This window comes from Dipodomys spectabilis, unplaced genomic scaffold (assembly GCF_019054845.1).
Source record: "Dipodomys spectabilis isolate Male_0828 unplaced genomic scaffold, ASM1905484v1 ptg000140l, whole genome shotgun sequence".
NCBI classification, from domain to species: domain Eukaryota; kingdom Metazoa; phylum Chordata; class Mammalia; order Rodentia; family Heteromyidae; genus Dipodomys; species Dipodomys spectabilis.
In genome coordinates, this window is record NW_024870817.1 from 34,683,625 (window position 1) to 34,705,706 (window position 22,082).

Below are 22,082 nucleotides of genomic sequence, written 5' to 3' on the forward strand. Positions count from 1 at the left end.
TCTCTCTCTCTCTCTCTCTCCAACAAAAGAGGTAACTAGCCAGGTTCATGATTTGACAAACCATAGAAATGAAATATGGCACTGGAAACAAGTATCTGAACCTAACTAGTTTACCAAAACAGGTTTTAGCAAGGTGCTGCTGCTTCATAGGGATGAGATGGCATGATTTTGCTAGCTTACAGAAAAATCATCAAAACAAAAATCACAAACATATGCCACCTTCTTGCCCTCCAACTGACTGTACCTTAGCAGAACCTAAAGCATAGACTACTGAAAACTCTTTAGTGATCTTCTAAATTTACCTGAATATGTTACAGCTTTGAGATAGGAAAATTAACCAATTTAAGCCACACAATTCAATAGTTCTTACTATTCTCCCAGAGTTAGTCCTTTAGTTTTTGAGAAAATTAACAAGTTCAACAAATTCTCTGTCACTAAACTTTTAATATAAGGAGAAGTAACACAGTCATTCTTTACTATTATGGGGAACTAATTCCAGAACTTCCAAGAAATACTAAAACCTGCAGATGCTTAAGTTACTTATAGGAAATGACACAATATTTGCATATAGCCAATATCCTCTCTAGAATGTCTGTGGCAATACTTTCACACCCAGATGTAAAGGTGTTTAAACACAGGGCCTCATGCTTGCCAGGCAGGCATTCTACAACTTGAACCACTCTTCTGTCCTTTTTTGCACCATTTATTTTTGAGATGAGTCTCACTTTCTGCCTAAGCACATGCTTATTTCATTCTGTATCATAACTAGGATTACAAGCATGTGACAGTACTTCTAGCTCTTTAAATGAAAAGGAGTCTCACAAACTTTTCTGACCGGGCTGGTCTTGAACCTTACTGAATCTTCTCAAACTCAGCTTTCTAAGTAGAAAGGATTACACATGAACCACCAGTACCTAGATTTAAAAAATAAATTCTAATATGATTTTATTAAAATTGTAGTATTAGCATTTTAATAATATTAATTGTGCAAAGTCATTTTCCATATATGATTAATATACTTTGACTAGAGTCATCTTTTCTTGTCCTTTATAGCTTAGAGAATAATGATAAGAACAAAGAAGTCTACATGTAGTCGGGCGCCAGTGGCTCACGCCTATAATCCTAGGCTGAGATCTGAGGATCGCGGTTCAAAGCCAGCCAGGGCAGAAAAGTCTGTGAGATTCTTATCTCCAATAAACCACTAGAAAACCGGAAGTGGTGCTGTGGCTCAAGCGGTAGAGTGCTCGCCTGAAGAGCGCAGGGACAGCACCCAGGCCCAGAGTTCAAGCCCCACAACCGACAAAAAAAAAAAAAGTCTACATGTTCAATACATATGCAACCATCATCATAGGCCAAGCTACATTTTCAGTCCACAATTGGTTGAATCTGTCAATGCAGTACCTGTGGACTCAAAGGGCACAGTAATAATCACTCAGATGGGAATGCTTTTACAATGGTAAGAAGAGGAAATAAACAGGGCTGTAGGTAACAAGCCTCTCTCTATGTGAGTAATCCATAAAGCGGAGTGATGACCACTGACTTATTTAAACTAAGTTAGTCTCTCAAGCTAGAACCTTAAGCTCTCCCTATTTCTCTTGTGCCACACTTCCAAAATAAAAGAAAGCAGAAAAGAAACAAATATAAATCTTAGCGGGAAACTATAAATGAATCCATCTATACCCAATCTGCGTACTGCTATATATGTAACAAATAAGAATCCCAACAGAACACCAGTTGTCTTTGTGGGAAATTACTGAAACAAGAATTTTTTTCAGGATTCTCTGTGAAAGGTAAAAGAAAGAAGAAACAGCAATTGCAGTAAAGCAGCCCAAGTTTAGGAGATCATAGGTCCTCAGACCTGAACCTAAACGAATAATGGAAATTCCTCAGCCATTTGAGAGTGGAGTCTTGTAAAGAACTCACAAAGGTTGTGCTTCCAAGAGGATTGTTGTAATAATTCTACAAAGTTATTCCCAATATGAAAGCACTATAGTCAGAAACAAGTGAAGCCTGGGAGGAAAAGATGGAGTAGTTATTTACTGGATATTGTGTTAAAAGTTTTATATACATTTAGAATACCATTTAATCCTCAAACAAATAAGGGAAATAAATCAGATTATAACTGTCACTTATGAATTATAAAACTAAGCCTCAGAAAAATTAAATAACTTGCCCAAAGATCAAAGGAAACAGCCAGAATCAAAACCCCATCTGCTGTAACAGATTATGCTATTTTCTAAAATTAGATGTTGTTATTACTTTTCACATGGCATCTATAATATGGATAAAATATAAAAGGACAAAAAAACTGGCTACTCTAGACTGATCTAATAATATATGTTTTATATTATTTCCAGTTGGTCAGTGTACTTTTCTAACACGAGAACATATGGAATACTTCCCATGTATTTGAATATACTTTATAGTACATTTTACGTCATCAGTTTATCAAAGGATTTAATTTAATGTTTTTATATGTATTTCCAATTACTAACTGGGTAACTTATTTACTAACTGGTAATTTATTTCATAGTAATGAAACAAACGTTTTATTATTAAACTTATAAAGTAGAGCACTCTATTCATCCAACTCAAGAATGTCTATTGCCTACAGACTGTTGTCTGGTATAACATGAATCTGAAGTATCTGTGTACTACCAAAGGATGATTAAATCATGTGTGAAATACTTACAAATGTACTTTATTACAAACTAATTCTTGGGAAACTGGTAATCCACATATGGCCTACAGAATAAATCTTTATTATTTCCTGGCCATATCCAGTCATAATGTACCCTAAATATTTTAAAATTAAAAACAAAGAAATAAGTGCAAAAACTTTTAACTATTGTGAAAACTAGACAAGATATTCAACAAAAAAGTACCAATGAACTCAATTATCTGCTCCCTTCATATCAATTTTAAGCTGGGCTTTGGTGGCTTGTGCCTGTAATCCTAGCTACTCAGGAAGCTGAGAGCTAAGTACTACAGTTTGAAGCCAGCAAGAGCAGAAAAGTCTGAGACTCCTATTTCCGATAAACTACTCAGAAAAAAGCCAGAACGGCACTGTGGCAGAAGTGGAGAGAGAGCTAGCCTTGAGCTAGCTTTGAGGAAAATAAGCTCAGGGACAGCACTCAAGCTCCGAGTTCAAGCCCTAGGACAGGCCAAAAAAACCAAAAACAAAATCAATCTTAGTACATTACTTATAATGTAATAAATGACTATACCCCCAATGAAAAACATACTGCTATATTAATTATTTAGAAAGTCATTTTATCCAGTTTCTAAAAAAATATTTCTAGTACTAAAATAACTGCATAAAGCAACAAATATGTATTCTGTTTACAAGAAACCTCTGGCCAAGATAACTGTAAGCTTTAGGCTATCAATTGTTGGTGGTGAGAATGAATGCTACACAGGATCACTTAACATCACTATCAGGACAACTTTAGAAAGTATGTCACTATCACTTTAATTTTATAGGTGAGGAAACTGAAATAATTTGCCAAGGTCTACATGCTTAGATTAGAACTCTAAAATCTGTATGACTCTAAAAGCTATATTTTTATGGAATATAAAGATGCTCACATGATTAAAACAAATATATAAGGTATATTAAAAAACATATTTAAAGTGTGCCTCTTGAAAAACTGATTATAAAAAAGGAAAAGGTAGTATGTTAAATAATAAGCTATGTATTTTGTTTTTACTATTAAATGATTATAATTCTCTTAATAGAAACTGAAAGAGACAAAAAAAAAGGTCCCACATTTTGTCAAAGGTCACTTAATCAAATGAAACCTTGCATTGCACACAAAAGTTCCTAATTGTTTCATCCACTTAGACTATGTTCTCTAATTTCAAGTCCTTATCCTATTATAAACAAAGATCTTATTGTACACAAATACAGAGATTTCTTTAAAAATAAACAATCATACCTTGGCAAAGAGCAAATTAAGCTGCTTCCCTGATCCGTGGTACCCGCCCTGGGAAAGGAACAGTTTAACCTGTTCTTGAACCTGCTCTTCATCTAAGTGCCAGCAGTTTTCATCGTCTATACTAGCACCTGCTGTTGGATCAGGAGCACCTAGAAAGAAAAAAGCAACACATGTGCTAGATAAAAAAATCTATACTCCAAAGATTCTGATAACAAATTTGAAAATGATTAAGATTGTCTATCTTTGCCTAGACATTTTTAAAGCCAATCTTAATTTCAATTATACATACAAATTATGACTGAAAGTAGTCATTCTTTTATTTTCAAAATTTTCCTGATCTGCACTAAGCCAAATGTAGATTACTTTAGAACTGAAATATTTCTATATTTAAATTTAAGATTCTTTAAAGAGATGAATTTTTACAGGTTTTCTAAAGAATTAACAAGCTACAAAAATGTCTTATTGTAAATAGTGGTATTTATTAAAAATAACTATGAGGGCATGCTAGAATAATGTTTTCTAAGACATCAGAACTCAGCAGAGTATTTCACTTTTTACTATGTTAATTCAAGAAGCCCTCACCATTATCTGCTATTGTAAAAATGCTGACATAAGTCTTTAGTTGCAGAAAACTGAAGATTATAAAGGGAAATCAAGCCACATGGGAACAGGCAGTGCAGCTGTTGTATTACACTAGGTTGTAGTATCACCTTGCCAAACTGCATAAATATTTTATTGCTGAAGTACGCGCAAAAGATAACAGCTATGTAATAAATAAGCTCTTAGCATGTAGACTATATTAGAAATTAAACATAGGTAAGAACTAAGTTTTATCATTTGCTAATAAAATACATTTAAATGGTATTTTAAAGCCTAAGACTTACAAGGAATTGAAAAAAATCTAAAACCTTTTCACTTTTAATGTATCATCTCATCATCAATTTGTACGTGTGATTTTAATATAGTTTTCTTGTCCTTTAATGAGGTAATGCAACCTCAACTATCCAAGAGAAATAATCACTAATATCTGCTTAGAAACAGAGTCTACAAAATCCTAGTAAAGGAAGGCAGGGCAAGAACTTGATTTTAAAAAAAGGGTTCATTCATTCGTTCATTCAGCCAGTCAGCACAATAAATGAATGTCTGACGGTGCCTGTCTGCTTCATTCTTTTAAGGATAGAGTAGTACTCAAAATAGACAGAATTCCTGATCTCATCAAATTTACTGTTTCTAGTACAGAGGCTTGCAAAGTTTTTTTTTAACAAATATCCAAAATAAGAAATATATTTCAAAGCATGTTAAATATGTTTATGCATATTTGTACTATAATCTGAAGGGAAAGTTGAATGGAAAAATATTAGCCCTACTTTAAGTGTACAGCATGATATTCTCTCTCATTCTTTTAAAAGAACCTGTCAAGTTACACACCTATAATTCCATCACTTGGGAGGCTGAGGCAGGAGAATCTCAAATTCAAGTCAGCCTGGGTTTCACTGTGAGATCTGATCTCGTACCTGTTGCAATCTTTCAAATATAACTTAATTGCAACCCACTATCTGAAAAACACTGTTGTATATGAGACAAATAGTAATTTAATAGTCATATGACTATGTAGAATAAATTTCTGCTTAGAGAAAAAAAGCCTGGGTCCAGAATATCTATCAGAGACCTCTTAGCTGGTCTTCAAATTGCTAGGGTAAGACACCAAAGAACTATATATCTATATTAAGTGGATTAAATGTTAACTAAGGGAAGAGAAATGAGGGGACGATTTGTGAGACCAAGAAAAGAACAACATGGAGGAAGTAAGAAACCCAACAGTAGAGGATGAGGGGAAGGCAATCCTACAGAAACAGAAGCCAGACCCTGAAGGCCTTTGTTGCTGAGGAGCTTAGACTGGGCTTTTTCTCTTTGTTTTGTTGTTCTTTTTCCTTGAGAGTAATGGATGGGAAGATTATCTAAAGAGTAAGAACACTAGATCAGAAGTGGAGTATGTATGTCCTACAGGCAGTATTAGAAGGCCCACAAAATCATGTGTTTCATTACAGGAGACACGCTTCTTGTTGACTTCTACTGACTCATTCACATGTATTGATAATTTTGTAGGGCTCAAAACTAATGTTATAATATCCAAATTGCCTTGGAAGAAAAAAAAGTTACTTACTCTGCAATGAAAGACAGTGTGTCTTATATGAATCGGTTTCAACACTCCTACCATGAAATATTAATTATGCAGCCAAAAAATGAATTGGAGAGTCTCTATATGCTACAATAGCAAGATGTCTAAGATATATCACTGAATGAAAAAATTCAAGGAAAGCAAAAAATATAGAAAAGAACTATGCAGATGCTATTTTAAAAGAATGAGCTGGGCGCCAGTGGCTCACGCCTGAAAACCTAGGTACTCAGGAGGCTAAGATCTGAGGATCATTGTTCAAAGCCAGCCCGGGCAGGAAAGACTCTTATCTCCAATAAAACCAGAAGTGGCACTGTGCTCAAGCAGTAGAGCACTCGCCTTGAGCTGAAGAGCACAGGAACAGCGCCCAAGCCCAGAGTTCAAGCCCCACAACGGACAAAAAAAAAAAAAAAAAAAAGGAATGAGCAAGAGGAGACTAGTTTCCCCAGAAATAAGGAGGAAAAGGCTGTTCTAAGTAGGGACTGGAGATTAGGCATATGTCCAAGCTCCATAAGAGCAAGGATTTTATCCGCTCTGTTCACCATTAATTCCTTCCAACAAACCATTATCAGGTAACCAAATACTCAAAGGAAAGGAATTAAAGGAGAACAGAAAAGAGCATGGAACTATTTTCTTCCTAAAAAAAGGACTTTATATGAAAGGATAAGAAACATTGGATAGTATCCTGATGCATAGGACCTTGTTTCCCCCTCATAGTGTAATTCGGGTTATTATAGATCCTAATGCCCATTCCACAGGAAAAACAAACTCTGAGAGGTGATGGCTTGTCCCACAGCAACACTAGCAGTTTCTTTCTCCTGCCAATGAACATACAGATACATTGGACACTTTGGAAGCTAAAGTTGAACCCTAAGGTCATGAAAGCATCCTTAAATCAAAGACAATTTTTAAAAACAGTATGTTTTCTACTGTAAGGAAATTTTAGGCTACACAATGCTGCAAGAAGTAAACTATTAGGTCTGCAAATTTATCGTAGAACAATTTGAAGTCCCTAATTCACTCTCTGATTCTAAGGACATTCTCATTACACAGCCTTCTGCAGAAAGACAACTACAGAGTCTCTATATAAATGTACTGGAAGAAACTTTCTAAACAACTACAGAATCTCAACCTTTTTTTTTTTTTTTGGTCAGTCATGGGGCTTGAACTCTGGGCCTGGGAGCTGTCCCTGAACTATTCAGTTCAAGGTGAGTACTCTACCACCTTGAGCCTCAGCACCACTTCCAGTTTTCTGGTGGTTAATTGGAGATAAGAGTCTCATGGACTTTCCTGTCCAGAACCTCTATACTCAGATCTCAACTTTTTATTTTAAATTCTTCAGAACAACTTGGAATTCTCTGTAAATATGATATACCTTATATCTACTTCTTAAGGATAATTTCAACTAGCTACTCATTATTCATTACCACTGTTCTTTATGATAAATTGAGATAACTAAACCCAATTTATTAAACACAATAGCTAATCCCCCAGATTTTGTTGTCTTTTCCTTTGCTTGTTTTCTATTAGGATTTCCATCACAGAAGAGAATTCTTAAAGTTATGCCCTAGAGCCGCTTGGCCAGAAGCTGTGTGGTGTAGGCTGAAGGCATTCAGCTGCTTGGGCCAAAACCCTTTAAGAGAAATTTAGAGCACAAAAATACACAAATATTGTAAGTAGATCTAAATTTGAATTGGAGAAAAATCCAAGTATTCTCTTATGGCCTGAACTGGCAAAGTGGTCAACATTCACATACTTTTCAATATTCAAAATGCTCATTCTTTTCAAGCTAAGAGTAAGAAGTAATAGGAAGAAGAATCCAGGGAATGACTCAAAGCCAGAAAGGGTTCAAAACATTAATATACACTTTAAAAATTTTACATTTTGAAATTGCTTTCATAAATCATTTAATTTACATACTACAGATTCTGGTTTTTGTCCAAGTATCTGACAATAAACATACAAATATATAAATGATGTGATTTTTAAGAAAATTGGTTTGGGTTTTAATTTTTTGGTAAGGAATTATTAGAATTCACTTACTTCTTCAGAGTATTAAGGGAAAGAGTGAAGGCACTGACAGAGAAAAGTGGCCCTTGGTTAAATTTCCCCACAAATAATCCATGAAGGCTACACAGAAGTTGAAAGGTTAAGCAGGTTTCTGAGCCAGCATTCAAATTCAGAAGATTTCAATTTTAGGCACAGTTTAGAAAAATTATGCATGCTCTGGCAAATTACTTAAGCTCCTAAGGTCTCCATCTCCTTAACTTTAAATTCTGTATTTGGGGATAAAAACTTGGACAATACATATCTCAAGTCTTCTGATGCACTGTAGAAGGTTCCCAATTTAGCTATAAGTATGAAAGCAAAGATAACTAGTGATGATAAAGTAAGTATTTGCCCTATACACTTCTCAACATCTTAAGAGTGTAATATGTGTGCTATACATTTTAGACCAGGGAACTGTATTTCTACAACAATCTTCTGCACAGCCTAATAAATTCAAGTGCTGAACTTTAATGCTGAGGCTCAACCACTGAAAACCTAGATATGCTTTGATTATGTACATTAAAGTGCTGCCTGAGCCTTATATAAAATATAAGGCTTACACACTTTATTTCTACATGGTAATATAAAGTATAATCATAGACAAACCACTTAGCATACAACTTTAAAACAGAAATGCAAAGAAAAACATAATTCATGAATTTGTACTTTTGCTACAAAATATGCCCAGAGTTGGGCAGGTACCAGAACCACTATATAAATTCAATGTCCCATTAAAATGTTTTAAAACATACTTTTTACCCATATTTATATTTATAATTATAAATGCTATAATATTTACAACTGTATAATTAATTTCTGTGGGAATTTTATTACTGAAGCTTAATTCTTCAGGTTCAAGCCTTAAGGGGAAGTGAAATTATCTAGAAGGGAAAATAGTGAAACAATTTAATTGTCTCTCATTCCCAGACAGAGATGTGCGATTTGGATTCACCTTCTACATTTGATAATGTGACACCACAGGAAGGCAAAAAGGAATCCACAGACACACAGACAGGAAAAACCACTAAGTCTTTATCTCCTGATGCTTGGGTTAATTTTCACTTTGTTTATCCTAATATCAAAACTTCCCTATCCCAACTGTTCTCTCAAAAAAGAGCGTATCAAAATTCATAAGGCACACTGGAAAAATAGATGCCAAGTCACTACCTCAGACCAACCAAATAACAAGCTTTGCTGGGAACAAAACATAGACAGGTTGGGTTCTGTTTTAAGAGAGAATGTTAAGTGCACTGAGACATTCTAGATGTTAATAATGTGAAGCATGCAAGAAGCTAAGAATCACAGAGACACCACTCCACTGTGCTGAAAAAAGCATATTTTAAGACATACCTAAGGAAGTGACTGCTTTAAGTCATGTATATACTTACATTTAAGCATTAGACAACACCAAACCATTCTGCACATTTTAAACTAAACTATGCAAACATGATCACACAGATTTAGGCTGCTAATGCAGGGTGAGAGGGTAATTCTCTTAATTTACTGGAGAAAATTTTTTTTTAAATCATAGTAAAAGTCTTTTGTTAACGTGGCTAACATCTTCATCCTCACCATGACCTCTGTCTATAACACTATCATCTAAATAATGCTTTTAAATCATTTATACTTAGTTGCAAAATTCCTTTTGATTGGAGATGTCAAATTCAGTCTATTTAGGCAGAATACAGTGGCAGATGTTTACAATGCAGACGTAATTAATTTAGTCTCTTTGGGGGGGAACCTACAGAAGAATGCTATCTTCGACAGTTTTAGTGTCTGCTGTTAAAGCTAGAAAACATTATAACAGTCTATTCTTTACAAAGGCGTTGATTCACCTGTCTTACAAGCTAAAGGCAAAATCTTATATCATCTATTGCACTGCAAGAAAACAGGCAAGATAGCAACTTCAGTGATTCAGACTCAGTCTTTCCCTTAGAGAAGAAAAGTAAGAAACTGCTAAAAAAAATTTACCGAATCAACACACCACTTAGAAAATGTTTAACATTTATTTTAAATTAAATTCTCATTTCAAGGTGGTAGTGCTTTCATTTCAATATATAGGATTGTTGCAGCCAGGGCTTTCATCACATCACCATAATCCTCTACAGAGAGCCCAGGTAATCCTGCAGCCACACAAACAGCAGTGCCCTCTCCAGAAGCTGTTAGAAGACAACCTATTTTCTTAACTGTAAAGGTAATGGTAGAGGGAGCCCTGACACCAAGTTCTGATTCCCCTCAACAAACTCCCTTCCTTACAGCAAAATGCCAAGAAAGTAAATAAAGTAACACTGCCATCAGCATATATCTCAAGAATCTCAAATAGACCTGTCAGGGTTTATTGGCCCTCCTCCATTATTTTCCTCTCTTCTGACTTCATTACTCATGTCTTACTGTCATTTAACTTACTTCAGACAGTTAATAGAATTCTTATTCATGTATAGAAATAATCACATATTTTACATGGATAAAAGCAATGAAGTATTTGTACATTCTACAACACTCATTAAAAATGCAGAGAATAAATAGAGTGGAGTACAGAAGTCATTTTGCATTATCACCTAACAAATGTGTTAAAAATTACTTAGTATAAAATACAGTATTTATGCAAAGTTCTAACGAAGTCTTAATTTTACAAATCAAACTCTTCAGATTTATTAAAGAGATCTACCATGCTTACAAACTTTAAAAATAATTTTCTCAGAGGACTTTAAGTGGTGTTTTAAAATACTGGTTCATGGACCACATGTGGTGGCACACACCTATGATCTCAGCACGCAGGAGGCTGAAATTAGAGGATAGAGAGTGTGAAGTAAGCCTGGGCTAACAAAGCAGACTCTGACTCAGAAAACAAATGATGAGGACAACAAACAGGTTCACAAATAATTTCCTCAATATTTATATATCTCCTTGAAGACTGTTAACTTTCAGATTATAATACAATGATGGCAGCAATAGTAAGTAGTATTCTCTGCTTTAAACCTCCTCATCTTATGAAATAAAATAGGCACCTTTTTTTGTCGGCCGTGGGGCTTGAACTCAGGGCCTGTGCACTGTCCCTGAGCCTCTCTGTGCTCAAGGCTAGTACTCTACCACTTGAGCCACAGCACCACTTCCAGTTTTTGAGTAGTTAATTGGAGATAAGAGTCTCAGGGAGACTTCTCTGCTTGGCCTGACTTCCAACCGCGATCTTCAGATCTCAGCTTCCTGAGTAGCTAGGGTTACAGGAGTGAGCCACGGAGGCCTGGCAATAGGCACTCTTTATTGTCCTCGTTTTACAAATGAGAAAGCTGAGGCCTGAAGAAAGGGGATTACTTGCCTTAAAAAACATAGCTTGAGAGCAAATTGACTAGTTTTTTCTATTTGGGTTCTTTTTGGAGGGGTTCATTTGTCTAGTTTTTGTTTTTTTGTTTGGTGGTAAAGAGTTTTAAATTCAAGGCCTCGAGCTTCTACCACCCAAATTATACTTTCAGCCCAGCTCTTTGCTGGTTATTTTGGTCATGGAGTCTAGTGAACTCTTCTGCTTGCGCTGGCTTCAAACCATAATCCTGCAGGTCTCAGCTTCCTGACTAGAAAGATACTAGTATTCTTGCTTAGGCTATCTTCAAAACTAGAACTCATACCCTGAACAGTCTTATAGTAGGAAGTGTAAGAAACCTATTTGTGTGTGCAGACACAAATATTTCTCGGGTCAACATGGAGAGGTGTGAAGGTCAATTAGAGAAGAGAGGATGGATAAGGAAACTGATCTCTGCTGGTAGCAATCCTCTGTAAATTATGAGAGTTGGAAAGACAACTACAGGATATATAAAATTTGGAGGTGAAATGGAGAGGATGAAGGTTATTGAGGTAAAAGTAAATTGACTGTCTCTGAATTACACTAGAAAATTATTCATCTGTTATTGCTCCAAATTGAAAAAGAAGTTTTAAAACTGCTTCTTTTGCTGAAGTGAGATGTAAACAGTTCACTGAAAAAAAAGTATTATTATAAACTCTAGGTAGTCTTATATGCACTCCATTATAGTTTTTATAAAATAAACAAATTTTAGTTATTACAGGAGTAAATCTGGTAGTTCTTGGAGGGAAATCAGGTAGTAATTACAATATTGAAATTCATATACTATTCATTCTGGCTTTTCTACTACTGAATTCTATTATTCAAAAAAAATTGAAAAAATGAAACTATACACAAAAAAAGTCAATCATTAAGTTAATGGTTAAATATATCTTTATAAATACAATATTACACAACATAAAAAACTAATTTGTACCAAAATAAGATATTAAAGGACATATTTCGAGGAAAAAATAAACAGTGAATGCAAACTATTTTAAAATTATATTTATTTTACAAGCCAGGCACTGGTGGCTCCATGATTGAAATCCTAACTACTCAGGAGGTTGAGATTTGAGGATTGAGGATCAAAGCCAGCCCGGGCAGGAAAGTCTGTGAGACTTTCCAATAAAAACCACCAGAAAACCGGAATTGACGCTGTGGCTCAAGTGCTAGGGTGCTTGCCTTGAGCTGAAGAGCTGAGGGACAGCGCCCAGGCCCAGAGTTCAAGTCCCACAACCACCCAAAAAAAGTATTTATTTTAAAATTGTATGTCTGTACACCTGTGTTTGTATGTTCATGGAGAGAACTGTCTGAAAATAATGAGAAAAGGGAAACTAAATGAGACTAAAGAACATTATTATCCGGGCACAAAGGAAAATGGTTTTATTGTTGTTGTTGTTTTGTCGGTCGTGGGGCCTGAACTCTGGGCCTGGGCGCTGTCCCTCAGCTCTTCAGCTGTAGACTAGCGCTCTACCACTTGAACCTCAGCCCCACTTCCGGCTTTCTCTGCTTATGTGGTGCTGAGGAATCGAACCCAGGGCCTCATGTATGCAAGGCAAGCACTCTACCACTGAGCCACCTTCCCAGCCAGGAACATGGTTTTAATACATTAATTACAATTTAATTTTTTGTTGATACTGTTTTAGGTTTTGTTTTTGTGACAGCACCAGAGCTGAACTCAGGGTCTACTACTGCTGCTCATATGCTCATGGCTGGCACTCTACTATTTGAGATATGCTTGTAGTTCCTTTTTTTCCTGGTTAATTGGAGATTATGTCTTTCAAAACTTTTATGTTAGGCTGGCTTCGAATGTGATCCTCAGATATCCACTTCCTGAGTAGCTAGAATTACAAGCATGAGCCACTGGCTCCTGGCTATAATTTAATTTTTAAATGCCTGAGACAAGCCCTTTATCTCCTACCTGGCCACTATGATATGAACTGCTCTTCTCCATTGCACACTGCAGCCATGATGGACTGATACATTTGAAAGTTTTCCTTTCTGTAAATGAACTAAGTCAACTACCTTTTCAGAATAAAAAACAGGATGTACAAGGGTGGAGATGTGGAGATTGGTGGTGTTTTTTTTTATCATTTACACTTCAGTATGTCTTTTGAAAAGCATACCAAGGTGTTATGTATCCTGCAATCTTATGTTCTATAGAACACACATAATGTTTGGTCTTTCTTAGTCTAGAATATTTCAAGTAACATGGTAATCCCAAAATCATACATTTTCCTGAGAAAAAAATTGTTTTTCTTTATGGCTGCATAAAATTCTATTGCTAAAAAGAAAAGAAAAAATGTATCAAAAGACATAGACAAGCTATCAGTATTGCCTGCCTTGGTGGAATAGAGATGCTGTTGGTGACTAACGGAGCCTCTGGGAGTGGGAAGCCAGTGAGGACTTGGCTTTTTATCTTGATATGCATTTTCACTACCATATCTATTTCAACATGCATTCTTATTTTTAAATTTTTAAGCTTTATACCACTACCCTTAGAAAATATACAAAGCAGCTTTAACTTTCTCCTACAAATTTATTTGCTAATTATATTGATCACTACCAGGTCATATATTTATTTTACCAGCCACACCAGAATGGTCTACAATAGAATGGATATGCTAGTAATAATCAAATTACCTCCCTAGAATACTTACAAAATCTGGTTGCTAAAGCTATCCCAATTACAATGAGCATAACAACCCATAGGGAAATTAAAGGAAGGAAAATGTGACATGAGGCCTGTATCAGGAAACTCCAACTGTCACTCACTGGTAATTTGAAACATGTATGGGATATATCTTCAAAGAATAAATCTCCAAGCTCCTACTAAGGACAAGACAGAATGTAAAACAACACTGTTACTTTATGTTTTGCCAATATAAGTGCCTATCAGTTTTTAAGTACTTTGTTTAGGGACACTACCAAGAGACATGGGTCATAATATCAGCTCCCATGGAGCTTAAAATGAAATGAATAATCAAGACTGATGCAATGAAAAGGGGACTGCTGAGTACATTTGCTTTCCTGTATACTATTAGCGAGGAGATCTCGAAAACACTAATATGTAAGGTGACAGAGATGCAGAAGCATTTGGAGGATAAGATAGGCAAGAAAAAGGTAATCACAAGAAGACTCGTGTTCTTGGTTTTATATAAACCATGCTCAATTTGAAACTGAACAACACACAGATACATATTTGGGTAAAATAGAAAATGCACATTTGTAGAAGAGATCTAGATGGCTCTTGTGTTTGCAAATACACTACCACCAAAGATGAAAAATAAGTATTAGAAGGGACTGTATATGTCAAATGTCAAAGCTCACTTGACATGTGAATAGATTTTTCACAATATTTGGCCAGCTAACATGGTATCTTTGGTTACTTGGTAAGGAAATAAAGGATGGATATAGCTCTGTGAACAAAAGTGTAACTAAAATAAAACCCTTTTTCCTCTGTTCCAAATCAACGGCAATACCAGTTTCTTCTCAATTTGTCACTTTTAGTATGTCCTGTTCAAGCTAGCCCACAGGGAGAAAAGAAAAAGCATGGAAAAGGCAGTAAAAGTAGTAGAGGAGAATATGTATACAGGAAGTCTGGAGAGAGTAAGCTGACTTCTAACTCTAATTTTAATCACCCATTCTTTAATGGGCTTCTATTAAATGGGCTTCTTTCTTAACTATAGCATGAATACCCCCAATGAAGTAAATTCAGTTATTATTATTAATATTACATCATCATTATTATAATATACATCTACATATCATCAAAATGTATTTCTATATTGTTGGAGAAGAGTGAACATTAAAAAAAATAAGAAAAAATGAGTCTTACTCAAAGTCACTTAAGAAATATATATCAAAGAACACTGGACTCTAGACTTCCAGAGGTTCAATATTCTGTCCCTATGCCACAATCTAGCAGTCCTTTGATTGGAAGCATAAAGGACCAGTAGAGTCTGAATTAAAATAAGCAATAGAATAAAGAAAGTTAGTACTTCAAAAATCAATAAATCTTGAGATAAGCACTTAGCAAAGATATTAGCTTCTTTTTTAACAATATGAAAGTAGAAAGTTTATTAGGATATAAAATGAAGAGCAAACAATTTTGGTTGAAATACAGAACTAAAACTGACAATCTCCTTAGTGACCCATTTACTGTCTTGCAGAGACTTACAACACACAGCAGTTAATTTTATAATGTAATTAAAATTATGTAGGAAATTTTATGAAAACACAGTAAAACATAAAAAGATCTACTGACAAGGACTTAATTGTTATGATGACTAGGTCTATATTCAAAATACCAGCATTGAATCTATGACTAGGAATAGATCACTGTGTATGAACTATGGTAATTATAAATTTACTACCTAGTTTAAAAGAAAATTTTGAGGAAAATTATGTATGAGATAAAATTTCAATTTAACAATTCCTTGGGATAGAATTGTTTTAAAAATATTTCAAAATAGTAAGGAAAACCAACTTAAAGAATTTTAAGAAGCTTCAGGTAGGTTTTCTCAATGAAAGGAAAAATAACTGATATCAAGAAATTTCACATTTCTTATAAATTGCACTGTGCCTTTCTATTAAAATAAGATTTGGGTAAGCTAAGCATTTTCCTCAGAGAAAAATTAAATCCTCCCAAAATACAAGTTGAAGGCATTTTTCTCAAAAACATACCAGAAAGTGCTGCTTTAAAACAGATTTAATAAAAAGCAATGGCTTTATAGATGAGTGATACTATATAGTCAAATAACAGCAAAACATTTTTGGTCCCATCCCCTATTAGCCATTAATCTAACAGTTAAAAAGTTAGGCCTCCAGGGAGTTGATTTCTCACTTCATTAGGTAAGATCATGGCTTGTTTCCTACCTTTTCTCTTTTTTACCACTTATCACACTGCAATAGAAAGCAGGAAGGAAACTCATATATATGTCTATGCCAGGAGCAAATCTGATGATAAATTAAGTGGAGGAAAAGCTGTCAGTATAAACTGGTCAAATTCACTTCTCTCATGAAGCTGTTCAGACACAGAAGTTATCTGAAAAATCATAGAGTCTAAAGCCAATCTGCATTTTGTCAATATTCCCTTAACATTTTCCTTCTAACTTTAGAAACCCTGAAATATAAACACATGTGAACATATTCTCACATGTAACTTATTTTCATTAGTGACAATATTTCAAGGCAGAGATTGTTTTAAAATCCTTTAAGAAATGGTAATAGCAAGACAAATACAGTAAATATCTAGTTGTTGATGTGGATCTTTGGTTAAACTAAAATTTGGAGAAGAAAGTGACCCTAACTGGATTACATGATTGCAAGATAAAAGAAAAACTGGGTGGGGAGGAGAAATGTATGCATTAAAGTCAGGAGACCTGGTATATCCTATTTTTCTGCCTTTTTGAACAATAACAAGTCATAAATAGGTTTCTAAGAAATCTCTTAAGATGACTGTTAGCTGGTTTGAATTTTCACAAGGCAGCAAGATTTTAGACAGATAATATGACAAAGAAGAAGTCTACTTGAAAAGTCCTTGAATACTTGTACTTTCAGTGGGTCAAAGGTACTTCTATGACAGAGTTATTTGCACTTATGTTATTTAACATTGGCAGACTCCTCCTAGTAAAATGCTTTATATATCTTATGATGCTACTTTAATAAAGCCGAGCCTGATATGAGGAACACTAGAAGAAATATGACTATGTGGATTTTCCTCTGACATAAAAATCACATCTCACAGTACCAAGAGACTTGTAAAAGAATGTTCATAGTAGTTCTATTCAAAACAAGGCCCATCAGCAGTGGAATGGGCAAATAAATAAATAGTGAAATTCTCATACCTAGAATACTCTAGAGCTGCCTATCTGATTTGGTAACCACTAACACTAGCTGAACTGCACTTACAGTATGGCTATACTGTGATTTGAGATGTGCTACATATTTCAGACATCATCCAAAAAGACTCATAAATTACATCAGTATTTTTGTTGAAGCAGTAGTGATGCTAATCAAATCAATATTTTGTATATAATAAGAAAACATACTATTAACCCCTTCTATCCTACCTATCCCTTCAGGTTACCTGCCTCCATTTTCAATATGTGAAAGATTTAAAAGAAACCCTTTTGTGATTTCTTACACAAAATAACTAAGTTATCTTCTAAAAATTCTCTAAAATCCATCTAATATTTTTCTAAAGATTATTTATTTTTATTCTTTATATTATTTGAGTGGAAGCATTTTTGTCATTATCTTTAAATGTTTTACAAAGGAGTTACCATTTAACTACATAGCACCCTCTCAGAAGTGCTCTTGAATTGGAAAATAAGTGAAATTATGAATATTCTTAATTTAGTATGAACTAAATGACCTAAGTGTTTTCACATAACTATTCAGAAATGTTTGTGATGTGAAGACAATTTAAGAATCAAGCTTCTTGACAAATCAGAATTTTTTTTCTGAACACAAAAAGTTTGCCACAGTCAGATTTGGTGATATATACCTATAATCCTAACACTTAAGAGTCTGAGTTCAAGACCTGCATATGTTCTTTCACATTAGATTCATTTTACACAGAATCAAGCTTATAAATGAATACAGAAGAGAAATGTATAGATTGGACAGCTGTACTTACCATGAACTTGGTTGATTTCTGAATTTTGGGAAAGAATTTCATCTGCTAATTTTTGAGCAGTTGGCAAAACCTCTGTGTGGTGCACTGTGATCAAATACTGTACAAACTTCTGTAGTTGGTCTCTATTCATTTGAAAGAGAGTCTCTGAAATGGGAAGATGCAGTTTGACCTGATCTGGCTTGCGGATTCGATATAAAGAGAGTGCCACAACATGAGCACAATAAAAAATGTCCTTGTTTCCACAGCTGCAGGTCACTGAGGTAATCTTGCAACGATCAAAGCTGATGGCCACGTTGCAAACAGCTTCTGGCTCCGACTGTATTGCAGGTTCCGTCACTGTGCCACTCAAGTGGAAACCTATGGGAACAGAAGAAGTTTAGTGTCTGTATTCTGATGCTATATGAAAAGTTCTCTTAAAAACAAGTTGTACTGGATAGCATAAATAAAAAACAATACAACAGCTTTTATCTTCAAATACAGCATTCAAGCCACTGGCATCCCTTCTCCCCAAAAAAGGTAAAACAGTAAGTATGTAAGTAAGTAAATAAATAAATAAAAAGTTGTTAGAGCACAGTACTAGTAAGTCACCACTGTACTCAGACGATGGTATTCAAGATCAAAAAAACATTCTCTTAACTTTTAACACAAAAGCCAACTTGCTTAGCTTTCTTCTCAAAAATAAAAAAATTGAAAAAGCACTTCCCCCTTCTCTCTGCCTTTATTCTAGGTAGCCACCATTCTGTCAAATTACACTGCAATTCTAAAGGAATCCTTTTCACAAATTTTGAACAGAGAAAAATTTTAGTAATATTTCCTGTAGAATGCACAGCATATCCCCAAATGTTACAATATCTATGAGTAGCAACTGCTAAGAAAACCATAGAACTCACTATAGCTCATACACACTACAGTCTAAGTCTGATACTGACACAAGAGTAAACTCCATACCCACTCTCCACATCACCAAGGAAGAAAGATCATTGATAGCTCTGTAACTCATACTTTCAACAATCTTCGACAAGCTCCTTGCCCAATGGCCATTTAAACACTGTTTATAAGAATCCAGAGTTACAATTTCTAGCTAAGCTCATAACCAACTGCAAACTGTCACCCACCACCATTGTGTACCAATTAATGCTGGACTACTTGTACAGAGGAAAACGTTCCACATTCCCTTTTCCTGAATGCATGGGAAAGCTGGGGTGGCAGGGTGAACATCATTGCGTTTCATCTCTTTCTAAAAGCCATATTCCATGGTAAGTGCAAACCTGAAGACAATGAGAAGGGGATCCCTCTGGGAACATCCAGGACTTAAGATTTACCTCAAGTGCTACACAAAGAGGTCGTTGGCTCCCTCTGACCTTCTGCTATTTGTACTACTTTAATAATAAAATCTATCAAGCTGACCACTGCTTCTTCAAATTCTTTTATTCACTGAAAAGGAGAGACTTCTGAGAGAATCAGCACACATGAAGTGCAGAAATGTGACTTGAGAAAAACAGACAATACCAGAACTCCAACATGGGACTTCGGTATCTAACTTGTCTTCTACAGAAGCTAAGCCAGAGATGGAAAGAAAGACTACTCAAATCTTTCAAAATACTTTAATTTCATCCTGTAATTGATATTCAACAACACTTGTAAAATGTAGTAATTTTTACTAAAGGAATCAATTTTTAATAGTTTTTATTGAGATTAAGTGATTACATAAATTTCACAGTATTGTGAGATAGTGATACTTAAGTTCACAAACACATTTTAACTTTCACGAGGCAAATTGTCATTATCATGATCTATGTTTGTGAATTCCATAATCTTTGACAATACAACTATTTCTTCCACATCGAGTAATATGTACATTTCTTTCCTTTTGCTTGGTGTAAGCTGTTCCCTCTTTCCCTCTCATCCCCTCCCTCCCATCACTGCCCTTGAGTTACTTAGTTCATTTTCATCAATGTCCAGTGCAGCTGATGGGCCCCTCTGTTGTATCTTTTCCCATTTCCTTCTAATTCCTCCTAGCTTCCCTCAGATACACACACACACACACACACACACACACACACACACACTATATGAGGTCAAGAACATGATCAGACAAATTGAGTGGAGGTCCTTTGTTTCTTGAGTCCTGTTTACTTTGGCATATCTCCTTGCATTTTGGATTTAACATCCACATATCAGGGAGACCATGTGCCTTGTCTCTCTGCTCTTGGCTTGCCTTGCTCAAAATCATTTGTTCTAGTTCCATCCATTTCCCCGTGAATGCCATTATTTTGTCCTTTCTAACGGCTGCATAATACTCTATTGTATATAGGTACCACAACTTTTGGACCCATTCATCTGTAGTAGGGCATCTGGGTTGTTTTCGTATCTTGGCTATTGTGAACAGTGTTGCAATGAATTTGGAGGTGCATGTGTCCTTGTACCCTGGTTCCTGCTGCTTAGGGTAGATGCCTAGGAGTGGTATAGCTGGGTATTAGGGAAGGTCTACATTTAGCTTTCTGAGGTAGCTCCAGACTGCTTTCAAAAGTGGTTGTATTAGTGTACATTCCCACCAGAAATGCAATAGGGTTCCTTTTTCTCTGCATCCCCACCAGAACTTGTCAGAATGGCTGGGGTAAGGTGGTATCTCAGGGTTGTTTTTATTTGCATTTCCTTTACAGCCAGGGATGATGAACATGTTTCTTTGCCATTTTTATCTCTTCTTCTGAGAAGTCTCTCTTTAGCTCCCTTGCCCATTTAATGATTGGTTTGTTAGATTTGGGAGGGATTAGTTTCTTGTGTTCCCTGTATATAATGGGTATTAGGTCCTTGTCTGATATAGTTCTGGTAAATATTTTTTCCCAATTAGTTGACTGTCTTTCTAGATTCGTAGCAAAGTTTTTAGCTGTGCAGAAACTTTTTAAGGTAGTCCCATTTGTCAAGTCTGTCTTCCAATTTGCTGAGTCTCTCTCCAATTTGTTGTAACCCTGGGACTCTGTTCGGGAAGCTCCTGCCTGTGCCTATAAGTTCAAGTGTCTCTCCAACTCTGTCCTGCAGTAGTTTCAGAATTTCAGGTTTGATGCTAAGGTATTTAATCCATTTTGAGTTGATGTTAGTGCATGTTAGTTTTCTGCATGTGACTACCAATTTTCCCAGCACCAATAGTTGAAGAGGCTATACTTCTTCCACTATATGTCTTTGGCTTCTTTGTAAAATATCAGCTGAATATAGGTATGTAATTTTATTTCTAATCTGTTCCATTGGTCTTCATGTGTGTTTTTGTGCCAATACCAAGCTGTCTTTGTTATTATGGCTCTACAGTAGAGCTTGATATCTGGTAAGGTTGATTCCTCCTGTGTTGTTTCTTTTGCCTAGAATTGTTTTGGCTACTCTAGGTCTTTTGTTGTTCCATATAAATTTTTTATTGTTTTCTCTAATCCAATAAAGAACATCATTGGGATTTTGATGGGAATGGCATTGAATTTATATATCATTGTGGGCAGCATGGCCATTTAAAACAGCATTTTATAAATTCTTTTCTTATTGCTTCACAATAAGAAAACTTGAAAATGATCATATGATAACCATTTGGGATAACGAATATTATCCTTCTTTCAAAATAGATACTCCAGTTTTCCTCCAAAACAATTAAAGAAAAGATACCTAGAAAATACATTACTTAAATTTATGTCTCTTTTCTCATGAGAAAATTACATGTAAGAGTAAATACCTTAAAAATTTCATTAATGAAGAAAAGTAAGAACAGGCCTGACTTAATATTATCATTCTCTAACAGATATACTCTAAAGTTAATGGAATTAAAAATCTATGGGACAACTACAGCTGAATCGGTCCAAAAATTGTGGTACCTATATACAATGGAAGCAGCCATTAGAAAGGACAAAATAATGACATTCGCAGGGAAATGGATGGAACTAGAACTAATCATTTTGAGCAAGG

At 35.2% G+C, this 22,082-nt stretch overlaps 1 protein-coding gene across 1 annotated transcript in view; it reads right to left on the reverse strand.

Moving 5' to 3' along the window:
* Positions 1 to 22,082, reverse strand: part of Zswim6 (zinc finger SWIM-type containing 6) — a 195,517-nt gene that overhangs the window by 55,461 nt on the left and 117,974 nt on the right. The window contains exons 2-3 of the mRNA XM_042690933.1: positions 18,141 to 18,497; positions 3,939 to 4,087 (exon numbers count right to left, since the gene is read on the reverse strand). Coding sequence (XP_042546867.1) covers positions 3,939 to 4,087; positions 18,141 to 18,497 — 506 coding nt within the window. The remainder of the gene's footprint in view (positions 1 to 3,938; positions 4,088 to 18,140; positions 18,498 to 22,082) is intronic.